The following is a 12,216-nucleotide window of genomic DNA, read 5'->3' as shown; positions in this document are numbered from 1 at the left end:
AAGACAAAAATACGTAATGCCTACGAAAAACAAAAGTCGGTCTATCTGCATGTTGGCAAGAGGTATTTAGCAATAGCTAACTCTTGGCAGCTTGGGAGCGTTAGTTATAGCGTACTATATATGTATCCGTCCTGTATGCAAAAGTATCTCAGTCGAGATTGAGATCTGCGCAGGCAAGCAGTCGCGTCCGCTACTTCCTTGGTCATTCGTGCTTGATATTTATTCTGTAACTCGCTAAAAGCATAGATTGCAGCAAAAACAGAGGGCTCTTAAAACGGATACAATGTCAAGTTTATAGGGTAGAGTATGTACACATACTTCTCAAACAGCATATAAATTACCTTTACCGAAGGCGCCTAATTTAAGCACCAGAAAATTATTTTAAAGCGATATACCAGTGGCGAAGACTCCAAATTGGTGGGATGGCTCACAGCGACGCCTACAGATTTTGGCAATGTCTGAACCAGGGCTGGGCAAATTGTTGTTGAAACTTAGTGGTGATGTAGAGGAAAACCCTGGTCCGGATAAACTGGATGGGATACACAGAATGGTGACCGAGATTAAGGCATCACAACGTATACTCCAATCTGGTTTGCAGGGTGTGGAACGCAGGTTGACTGAAATAGAAACATAATTTGCTACATTACGGCAAGACCACGAAAGCGTATAAGAATGTGTACAAGCAGTCGGCGTCATCCAAAAAGAATTCACACAGTTAAGCAGAAAGATTGGTGACCTAGAAAATCGTGCTCGCAGGAATAACTTGGTCATTTTCGGTCTAAAGGAAAGCTATGAAGAAGACAAAGCCGCGCTTGAACAAACTGTAATAGAAGAGACGTTTGAAGACAAATTAGGCATTGAGGTCCGTTCGGTAGAACGTATTCACCGAATTGGTTCTAAAAGAGCCCGTCGTGAACGACCTGTTATCCTGCGCTTTTACGATTTTACCGGAAAAAAAATGACAGTTCTGCGCAACTGCTTCAAATTGAAAGGCAGCGGCATATCGATATCGGAGGATTTTTCTGCGGCTGTCCGAGGAACACGTCGAAAGTTGTGGGACTCATATAAAAACGAACGCAAGAAAGGTGATAAGGTTAACCTGGTGTTCAACAAACTTAAAGTTAATGATGATCTGTACCTGTGGGACGTGGCGAAAAACAAGCGAGTTCTACTGAATTATGGGCAAAAAACTGACAGCAGTAAGAGCAATCAGCAGGACTGACAAAATAGCACCCTCGCACCACTTGTGATTCTAAGCTTCAGTGCCAGAAGTATAGTCAATAAAACTGTAAAATTAGAAGAACTATTGCTACTTTACTCCCCCAATGTGGTCATAATCACGGAAACATGGCTACATTGCGATATACACGATTCGGAAATAGTCCCTCCCTTCTACGCATTGCTACGTTTAGATCGTGACGGCCGTAGGGGTGGGTTGGCTATTGCCATTAAACAAAGTTTATCATTCCAGCAAGATACCAGCACAGCTAACCATGAAAGTACTTGGTGCAATGTAAGAGTTAATGATTCTTCAATACTAATAGGTGCCATTTACAGACGTCCAGGAGAGACAGAGGATATCTAATAAAAATGCACGACTTCCTACATCACAAAGTTAACCGTCGGACTAGATAGCTAATATCTAATGATTTCAATCTTTCGGGAATTGATTGGGATGCATCGGCTATTGGCGGCAAGGAAGAGCATAGCTGTGAACGGCTCCTGGACATAATGTTCAGTCTCTCTTTGACCCAAATGGTTAAGGAACCTACTAGGGTGGAAGTAAATTCTAGTACGGTACTTGATCTCGCCTTCCTGTCAGACACAATATGTCCAACAGTTACCGTAGAAGAAGGCATCTCTGATCACAAGATGCTAGTATTAACGCTTCGCGACTTGAACACAAATATTAATCGCACTACCAGTCCCACAAAGATAGCAGTTAAAGATTATAATAGGGCAGAAGATGAGAGTCTAATTGACTACGTTGATATAGCTTTAGACAGTTTCTCAAACGGACCATCACGATGCGTGAACAGCCTGTGGTTAAAACTAGAAAAGGCGATTGAGCATTGCGAATCAAACTTCATCCCAACAAGGTATAAAAGGATTAAACGCAAAACCCCGTGGGTAACACGTTCACTAATTCGCCTGAAAAGAAGAATGCGTAGAAAGAGAAATAACAAAAGCAATACACGAGAGGTGCTCGCATTATCGTGTCAACTGCAGTTGGAAATTAAGACAGCGAGGAGTAAATTTTTTTCCGAAACGTTATCAAACTTTTTGAAAACTGAACCCCAAAAGTTCTGGCGCTATTTGGCGGAGCCAAAATACCACACCAAGAAATTGGAAGTTGCGGGAGTAGTCGTTGAGGATAAACACAAAATAGCCAATTATTTCAACGAATATTTGCAATCTGTTTTCACGAGAACAACTGCGGTAAGAATGCCCTAAGCAACTTTTAATTCTTTGATGCCTGACGTAGCAATAACTGAGGATGGCATGCTAAACCTGCTTTTACAGGTTGACTCGATAAAGTTGCCCGGTCCAGACAGTATCTCAATTGTATTTTTAAAACGTTATGCGCAACAAATATCTCCTTTCCTACACGCACTCTTTGTCGAGTCACTAAAAACTGCCACGCTTCCAACTGACTGGCTTCGCGCAATGATAATCCCTATTCATAAAGAAGGAAATAAAATGCTGGTTGACAACATATCTCTAACAAGTGCTTGCTGCAAGCTTATGGAGCACATTCTTAATAAATCGATTATGAGTTATTCGGAAGCAAATAACTTATTAATTTCGATGCAACACGGCTTCCAGAAAGGACTATCGACAGTAACTCAGTTATTAGAAATAACACATGATTTCACGAAAGTAATAAATAGCAGAGAACAAGTTGAGAGTATATTTATTGATTTTTCTAAGGCTTATGACCGTGTCGTACACTGCCAATTAATTGACAAGTTAAAGCGCATCGGCATTAATTCGACAGTAATAGCATGGATAGAAGCTTACCTATCAAACCGCACACAATATGTCATGATAAATAATAGTGAATCAGAGAACCTCGAAATGGTTTCCGGTGTACCACAGGGATCTGTGCTTGGACCACTATTACTCCTCATATATATTAATGATATTAGCTCTTGTGTCGATGATGGGGTGAAAATCCGTCTTTTCGCTGACGATTGCGTGATTTACACAGTTGTGCGGGGACCAGATGATCAACTGAAACTAAAAATGTCATTAAATAACATTGCTCTATGGTGCAAGAAGTGGGGCATGAAAATAACTGTATCAAAAACTAAATGTATGAGTGTCAGTCATAAAAAATCGCAACTGAAGTTTAACTACACATTAAATTGGTCCGAGCTCAAACAAACAGACACCGTTAAATATCTAGGAGTAACACTTACGCGTAATTGGAAATGGGATGTGCATATTAATAATACTTGTGCAAAAGCGTCTAAAACACTAGGATTTTACGAAGGAAATTAGCCATGACACCCACTGAAGTAAAGTTTAACGCCTACAAAACCTTAGTCAGACCCATCTTAGAGTATGGTAGCATAGTATGGAACCCTCACCAACAGTGCTTAGCAGATAGGCTGGAAAGGGTACAAAATAGAGCATTACGATTTATATACTCAAATTATTCTCGGTACGAAAGCGTCAGTGCACTTAGAAAACAAGCAGGCATTCCCAAACTTTCCAGTCGGCGTCGCGTTGCCGCCATGAAGTTCCTTTTCATGCTCTATCATGGGTCTGTGAATATCAACAAAGATCAGTACCTGCAGCCACCACATCGCCACACTAAACGAATAAATCACGATAAGAACATCAGACCATACGTCACCCGTTGCAATACATTTAAGTTATCTTTTTTTCCGTCGTCCGTCGAGTTGTGGAATTCTTTGCCACGAGATGTTGTTGACAGCGATTGTGTATCCAGCTTTGTAACCAAATTAGAATCTTTTTTTTTTCATCCTGTGCCATAACGCGGAAGTTGTATATACTCTTATGAAACTTGGCCAGAATGATGTGTTGCGGAACACTACATTGATGTGCAAATGTCCTGTATATAGTGATCGAAACTGTGAATACCCCTGTAGCCCACCCCTGTATGGGCCTGTCAAGGCCTACATTATTGCTAAATAAATAAATAAATAAATAAATAAATAAATAAATAAATAAATATTTGAGATACAGATACAAGATACTACCGCAATTATTTTATCCGATACGATACTTTCCATTTGTATCTTAAGATATTTCGATACATTCGCAAATTTCTTATTATAGATCTATACTATAATGTAGCAGCATACGCATACGCACAAAAAGATGTTTGCTCGGAAATATCTTAACTCCGACCAACTTTGTTTCATTTCAATGAAATGTCTTTCTATCTCGAAATTTTTGTCTTTGTTGCTCAAAGTATTATATTTTCATGTGTATAATATTTTCAACAATTTGTTAAAGCCACTAGAGACGCAAGGCAGCCCTATTGCTTTCTTCAGACTTCGTAACAAAGCACCACGCAAGAGAAACTTCGATAACGACAGTGTAGCAGCGTCAGTATTTGCGCGAAAGACGCCGCACGTATTGGCGTACACAGCACAGAGCGGTGACTACGAACAATTGTCATGGCACAGACGCAACTAAATACAAAGAAATCAAGAAAAACAAAAAGTCGGCTGCGCGCAAACGTTCGCGCGCTTGTTTTTGTCGAGACGGCACGAGCACCACCACGTGACTCTGCTCCACCAATAGGGGCGCGCAGACCTCATCGCCTGACCTCACTGGAGGTCCCTAGCGAAACAATAAAAATATGTCGCTGCTTTTAGTTTTATTTGGGTGGCGTAGTGGCAGCAGTATCAGCTTGAAAAGCGAAGTTCAGCCAAGTTTAGAGTTTTGCATGGTGATGTTGCGATAGCCCCAGCATCTTGTATCTTGAGATACACGATACATTATTTCATGTATCCTAAATACAGATACTGATACACGTCTTGCTAGACGTATCATGATACAGATACAAGGTACCCAAAGAGCATCTAATATAGTATATTTCAAATTGGTCAAGCTTTGCTTGAAGTAAAAGAAGACGAGTTTATTTATTTATTTATTTATTTATTTATTTATTTATTTATTTATTTATTTATTTATTCATTTATTTATTTATTTATACTACGATCTTATACAAGATCTTAGCAGCGTGGTACCTATTTATGGGGGGGTTAAAAGTTTCCAAGTTTCACGCACGAGCAGGTACGTGTTGCCCTGACTGGAGGGCAGCTTGTAATAAAGATATGCACAGATGGCATCTGACGCCTGCTATACGTGTGGTTAGACGATAACCGGGATAACAGAATTATATAGAGCTATATTGAAAGAATATAACGTTATGTATATGTTTATTTACATGTTTTCTTACTTTTACGTAGAATTCAGTACTCACAAGCAAATGGCCTAGCCTTTAGCGAAATTAAAGCTCCAATGCTAAAGGTTTCGGGAATATTTCGGGAACATTTGCAACGCGAATATGTTGACTTCGTGAGCATGTGGCGTGTCATGTATCGATTATAAGAGCCCCAAGGTTTTTGTGAAGACGGGAAGGGACACTGTTTCTCACCACCCACAGCTTCTGAGTGCCAAAATTACTCCAGGAGCTCCGTAACTTGCTTGAGAGTGAACGTTGTCGAACACGCTGTGGCCTAGGTACTTTTGGCCACCCCTTTAGCTGCAGAGAAAAGGAAGAAAAAATGGGCGAACTGCGTACAACTTAGAACATGTTGTTATGAAGTTGTAAACAACATAACAGGCACCGCATTTACCTTAACCCAAGTACAAACAATGTATGAAAATAGTTAATCAAAAAAGGAAGCAATGAAAGTACATGAAAGAACGGATAAAATATTGAGAAACCCGTATTAAAATTCTTTTGTGGGTTTTTCTTGCACAAAAGAAAGGGTCATCCAACTGTCGACGCTAAAAAAAGAAAAGAATGACATACGTGGTGGTTAAAATGATTCAGTGATTAAACGTTGATTATATATCTCTATTCTGTCTCTTTTTCGTATCCACTAGTCAATCATTTTGTATCTTATTCGTATATTGTTTCACGCACCTTGTCTTCTTTAGCGTCGACACTTGGTTGAGCCTTACTCTGACCAAGAGACCAAATGGACCGATCCTGGAGATAGTGCAGTGTATGGTGCAATGTGGTTCGTTTTCGACTATGTTCGGGCCAATTACGCCCGTACCGTTGGCTTTACCTACTTTACGACTAATTCTCGCTTCTTCTGTGCACCACCGAAGCCTTCCAGACATCACTGCCTCGCGCGAGCCCTGCTTAGTCCAAGCGGAGTCACTCCATTTCCCAAAAGTGTGCCGTGCGGTGGCTTTGCCTTAATATGTCTATATCTACGGCGGTGCACCCTTTTCAGGGGTATAGTGCAATGTGGTGAATTTTCTAGTATATTGGCGATTATTACGCGCGTACCGTTAGATTTACCTACTCTCCGACTAATTCTCACTTTTTGATCACGAGGCCTGGCGGAGCCATGCGCGCGAGTGCATGATCCCCTATGGTGAGATCCTCACGTACTACCGTAAAGCCCGCCTCAAATACCGCCCTCCTGACAAGTCTCTCAACAAGCATCAATCAACCACAGACGCGCACCTTTCTTACACCGTCCCTGTATCATCACGTCTACCCCGATGCCTTCGCACCGAGCTGCAAAGCATGCTACGCGTCACGTGCAGACCTCAACCACGTGATCTGGGCGTGCCCCGCAGCACCACACACCATCAAACACAGCACCAATCCTGCACCACCACACCCGATCAGTGGGAGGCCATGCTGCTCAATGAATGCCCGGAGGACCAAATCTGGGTTGTCCGGCTGGCCGATGACGCCACCAAGACTCAAGGTCTGGCCGCCGCCTGAGGAAGGGAGGCTCCGGTGGTGCTAGTCTCCCGGCCCCCACCTCCCTTAACCCCAGCAAGGACTTTGGATAACGTTCTCTCTCTCTCTCTCTCTCTCTCTCTCTCTCTCTCTCTCTCTCTCTCTCTCTCTCTCTCTCTCTCTCTCTCTCTCTCTCTCTCTCTCTCTCTCTCTCTCTCTCTCTCTCTCTCTCTCTCTCTCTCTTTCTCTCTCGCTTTTCGACTTATTGCAACCTATATTTTGATACATCTTGCGACGTGCTACGACGCTCAGGATGCGTGAAAGGGCCGATTTTTTTTTCTGAAAGTGTTTATAAGATACTCAGACCTCAGACACACCAAACTCGTGTGAAGTCAGCTAAGAAGGCCTTATCTTCAAAACGCCAACATACATGAAAGTATTCAACATTTTCCATTTCAGTGCCTCACTACAAGCGAACAATTGGGATGAGAATTGAGCCTTCGTTTTCTTTGCTAATAAATCACTGCTTATTATTATTTTTTTCGCAGAAACGCTTGCAGAATGTGACTCACCTGAAACAGTTTTATAGTCACTGGTTGGTGGGAGGAATGCGCCTCGGCGTCTGCTTGCCATCGCAGTGTTCTGGCAAAGACCTCAAGTACATGGTGGACAGGTGTAAGCAAGCACGCTTTCAAACTGCTCGCGGCCTTCCCTAAATTCTGGCTGAGCAGTAAGGCAGTGCAGGGCTTTGCGTTTTCTATGCGCAGTTGCCAAGCCGTTGAAGATAAACACGAAGGTTAGTGCCTGCGCTGTTGAGAAGGCCGTGACATTCACCAACCTGCAGCTGTCCATTATGTAAGTACGTTTCTTTGTTTCAAGCAATTGCATGACGTTTTCAAGGAGAGAACCGAAAGTAACAGGTTAAGAGAGGGGGAGAGAAAGCGAGAAGGAATAACGCTAGAAGGCCCTACGGGGTCTTCAAGCTGACGTAAACGAAGTGTTATCGAATTCAGTGAACACAGTCCATTCCCTTTGAGGGATTGTGTTCACTAGCCGCTGTACTGGTGTTGGCAGTCCTTGCCCTTCTGCGTACGCATATCTGTGTTTATGCAGTGTTGGTAAAAACCTGTGCTGCTTTCTCTTTACCGTGCCCACAAGCAGCGCGCCGCCGGAGAGTGCTCGCACGTATCACGCAGAACCCTTAAGCGCCGTGTCTTATTTCACATACAGACCTTTGTTTCGCGACGCTAACGTGCAAGTGTGAGTTCGCCGGAAGAGCGACCCGCTGGGGAAGGAAGACCTCATATCTACGAGCGGCATCGTGCTGATTTTTTTTTTTTGTGCCTGTAAATGGTATCATGCCATTCATAATTTTATCTAATCATTCTGCGATCACTTCATCGAATATGGCATTATTTATAGCTCCGAGAAGTGAATAGGATGTGGAATGTGTGCCTTTGTCCGTGAGTGCGACGTCGTCTGCCTTCTGTGATGGCCGCTCTCGAGAGCGACTATTAAGCGACAATCTTAAGCGACCGAATTGCATGCCTTCCCTAATAACCGTTTCACCGATTTTGCCCAAAATCCATTCTATGTCGAAATTAGGTGATCCACCCATTTTTTCATTTATTATTTTCACAATTGGATTTAGGAGCGATCGAACACCTGCTGTTAGCTGTCATAGGAAACGAACATTTACCCCCAAGAAGCTGTAGTGGCAAGTCAGAGGAAATTATCTCCTTCGGTGTAGCTCATATTTTTTTCGGGGCACATTGACGCATACTGTCGTTTGCTACATATGCAATATGCACCTTTCAGCAGGAAAACTACATTCGGTGTACGTGCGAACTGTGCGTGCGACATAAATAACTGGCGCTTGTCTACCCAATGGATTTAGTCAGAACAACTAATTCTGTTTACTTTATTTTATTTTTTATTTTATGCTAGGATTTCACCGTACACGAGTTACCGACTTACACGAGTTACGTTGACCCTGTATAGTGCGCGCGTACGCACGCATTCAGGATGTTCAAAATTAAGCTTTAGTGGTTTCTTAAAATTAGGCACTGGAAGGCACGTGAAGACCACGTGTGCAAATAAGTTATGGGGCCATGAGGACACGAAGTGAGATAATTATCGCTATCTGCAGCCCAATTAACTAAAATTGGGTAATTAACTTTTTGTTGGCTGCAGTAAGTGGGTATGTTTGTATTGAAAAGTTAGAGACAGTCGTGCTTCTACAGAGTATCAGTCGGAATAATTTTTCTAGCGTGTCTTTGCTCCGAGATATCCGACTCCAAAACTTTAATTGTCGTTCGCATAATTACGCATGCAAAAAAGTAGGATCGGCGCAAATCTCCTCCCTGGTGTAACGCGGTTGTTGCGTGCTGCGTTTAGTCTGACAACGTGGCGGAGGCATTGGCAAAGATGATAACTGCCCCCTTCCCCTCACGGCTGGAGAAATGAAAAATCGAAGAACCCGCAACCGCTGTCGTAGCATGCGACCGCGCGGCCTGTGACGATGGCGGCAGCTGCCATGCCGGAGAAGCCGGAGGGGAGTGCGCGTGCGTAATGGTGACTAGATGAGCGAGCATAGTCCTTGCCCGGGCTACGCAAATAAAGTGACTGCTGATTTCCAAGTACTGTAAGTTTTATGGAAATCAAGAGCAGCAGCTGCACGGCACACCACACTGTCATATCTTGATTTCGCCTGCCGAGATGGGAAGGGAAACAGTTGTCACCTTTGCCTATGCCTCCTCCCCGTTGTCAGACTAAATGCCGCACGTAACAGCCGCGTCACATCAGGGAGGAGCTTTGCGCCGATCCTCAATCTCTTGCATGCGTAATCGTGCGAACGACAATTAAAATTTGGAGTCGGATATCTCGGAGCACAGACATGCTATATAAGAATTATTCCAATTGAAACTGTGTAGAAGTACGACTGCCTCTAACTTTTGAATACAAACATGCACACTTACGGCAGTCCACAAGGAGTTAATTATTCCATTTTAGTTAATTTGGCTGGTGACAGCGACAATTATCATCCCACTTTGTGTCCCCCTGGCCACATAACTTATTTGCGCCGGTGGTGTTCGCGTGCCTCCCAGTGCCTAACTTTAAGAAAACCATAAAGCTTAATTTTGAGCACCCAGTATAGTGTAGCCTAACCGAACAGCGACTGCCGTTGTTACGCGACAGTTTCTACGAATTATGGTCATACGGTCTTGGTGCATTTTCTAAGCGGCTTTCAGAAGATTTCTCAAGAAATATAAAGTTTAACGGAAGATGAGAAAACATTCCTTTCGTTGCGTTGTGCACATCGTTATCAAATTAAGGAGCGAGTGCTCTACCGGTGGCACCTCAAAACAGCGTCAAACGTTGCGGCTCACGCGGTCTTGCAGTAGCAGGCAGCCCGGCGGGGCACGAACGTCGGAAACCGTTCCCGTAGTGCGCCGCCGAACCGTAAGCACAGGCCGCGTGGTAAACTTTATCCTTGGAGAGGAGTATGTGCATTTTCACTGATATAAGCCTAGCATTGCAGAGAGCCCAAGCGGGAACTGTGTTTTGTGTTCGGGGACACTTTTTTCTAATTTTTCTGTCCTCGTTTCCCATTTACAGATGCGTGTTGAGTGTTCTCGGTTTACTCTTGCTGTCAGCAACTATCTTGGAATTATGGCTGATATTTCTTCACGGAGGATCCAAGAAGGACGTGGAGAACCGTGAGCTCTATACTCGCAACTCCACTCACTTTCTTTTGGTATCTGGTAACGTTTGCATTGAACTTTTGATTGCTTGCTATTAAGTCTTCCATAATAAATCATTCAAATGAAGGTTACGAAATTTTATTTTGATTTAACCTCTGTAGCGCCTATATTTTTTTTCCGCCATGTCTTTTCTTTTCAGCTTCTTTTCTCTCTCCCGTAGCTTAGTATTGGATATTGAAAGTGGTGGTCTAGCAGCCTGTTCATTTTGTGATAGTCGCTCAGCTCTGTGGGTAATATTGATTCAATGTTTTTGATTTATTTGTTTCTACAACTTAACAAACTCGTCTTATTTTTTATGTTTACCCGACTATTTCGATAAGGTTGATTCGTAATTTTTTTTCTTGATGTCACCGTTTAATTCGTAGTCTATAGCTCAAATACGTAAACGTAAGAGAAAGGTCACCTGGAAATGGACAGGTTTTGTAGCAGTTCGCACAGTCACCTTCAGATATAAACAGCAGTCACTGCTATATTTGTCATCTGTTGCACCTTGACAAAAGCATCTCCTTCAGTAGCGGCAAAAGTCTTTCCAAAATGAGTGCATGCCGTAATAACAAAAAAAACAATTGAAAAGGTCAAGCTGCAAGGAAGCATGCAGCTATTATACAAGGCCGTCGAGAGCGAATTAGTAAACAGTATAGCCCTGAACATTAAAACAGCAATGACTGTTTCCTCTTACGTTCAATGTCATGTGACGTTACGTAATGTGCGTTTATCGAAATTATTTAGCTTTCCGGTATCTTCAGCTGATTGATGTGGTTACAATGTCATTTAGACACATAAGAGCCCAGGACGTGGGGGGGGGGGAGGGGGGAGGAATCTCAATTGGTTTTCATTTTAGTGGGACAGCAGTTGAAAGCTCGAAAATAGGTTTTGCTGTGTCCGTCTTCTCACGCCATTGTCGTAGTTGTCAGGCCACGTTCTCATCCTGACCTTTACTGTCGTCTTATGGCGAATGAAAACAAAACTTTTCTCAGCACCGCGGGATCGAACCGAGGCCTCATGGGCAACGTGTAGCTGAAAGCCGAGCGCGAGCTAACTACTACGCTATCGCCTTGCTTTCTTGTTTCTTTATTTTTAATCACCTGCTTATCTTCCGCCAACTGCACTTCCGCACAGCTCTGACGCTCGGTAACTTGTCCATACTTTTGTGCACCACGCAGACTCTGAGCGTGATGGCCTCTCTGCACGTATTTCGGGGAACGCGCGAGGTAGTACATGGCGCTGACCAATGTGAGAATCTGCTGCTGCGGGGAGCTTATAGCCGGAAGAATCGCTGAAATACGTCGACTTTTCTTTTACGAAATAGCACGCTTAAACAAATCTTACAATGAAACAAACCAGTGTTCGTACTTTTAGCCAAGAAAACGTATGTTGTATTATACGTGAATTACGTTATTCACTCGCAAAAAAAAATTTTAGAAGTTTTCCATTTCGCCTTCGCGACCTCGCGCTGGTCGTATGAAACCGCGCCATTACATTTTTTTTTTTTCGTATCGAAGTCCTTCGAGCATCGTTTCCTGGAATTTGAGTAAAGCT

General features: G+C 43.1%; 1 protein-coding gene across 1 annotated transcript in view; it reads left to right on the top strand.

The window, feature by feature from the left end:
* The first annotated feature begins 7,468 nt into the window (after positions 1-7,468).
* LOC142573036 (nose resistant to fluoxetine protein 6-like) overlaps positions 7,469-12,216 on the top strand; it is a 36,045-nt gene continuing 31,297 nt past the window's right edge. Inside the window, exons 1-3 of the mRNA XM_075682537.1 lie at positions 7,469-7,588; positions 7,681-7,768; positions 10,532-10,632. Coding sequence (XP_075538652.1) covers positions 7,522-7,588; positions 7,681-7,768; positions 10,532-10,632 — 256 coding nt within the window. The 5' untranslated portion in view covers positions 7,469-7,521. The remainder of the gene's footprint in view (positions 7,589-7,680; positions 7,769-10,531; positions 10,633-12,216) is intronic.

This window comes from Dermacentor variabilis, chromosome 1 (assembly GCF_050947875.1).
Source record: "Dermacentor variabilis isolate Ectoservices chromosome 1, ASM5094787v1, whole genome shotgun sequence".
In the NCBI taxonomy this organism is placed as follows: Eukaryota; Metazoa; Arthropoda; class Arachnida; order Ixodida; family Ixodidae; genus Dermacentor; species Dermacentor variabilis.
The sequence above is the reverse complement of the archived record's forward strand: the minus strand, read 5'-3'. Positions and strand labels throughout refer to the sequence as shown.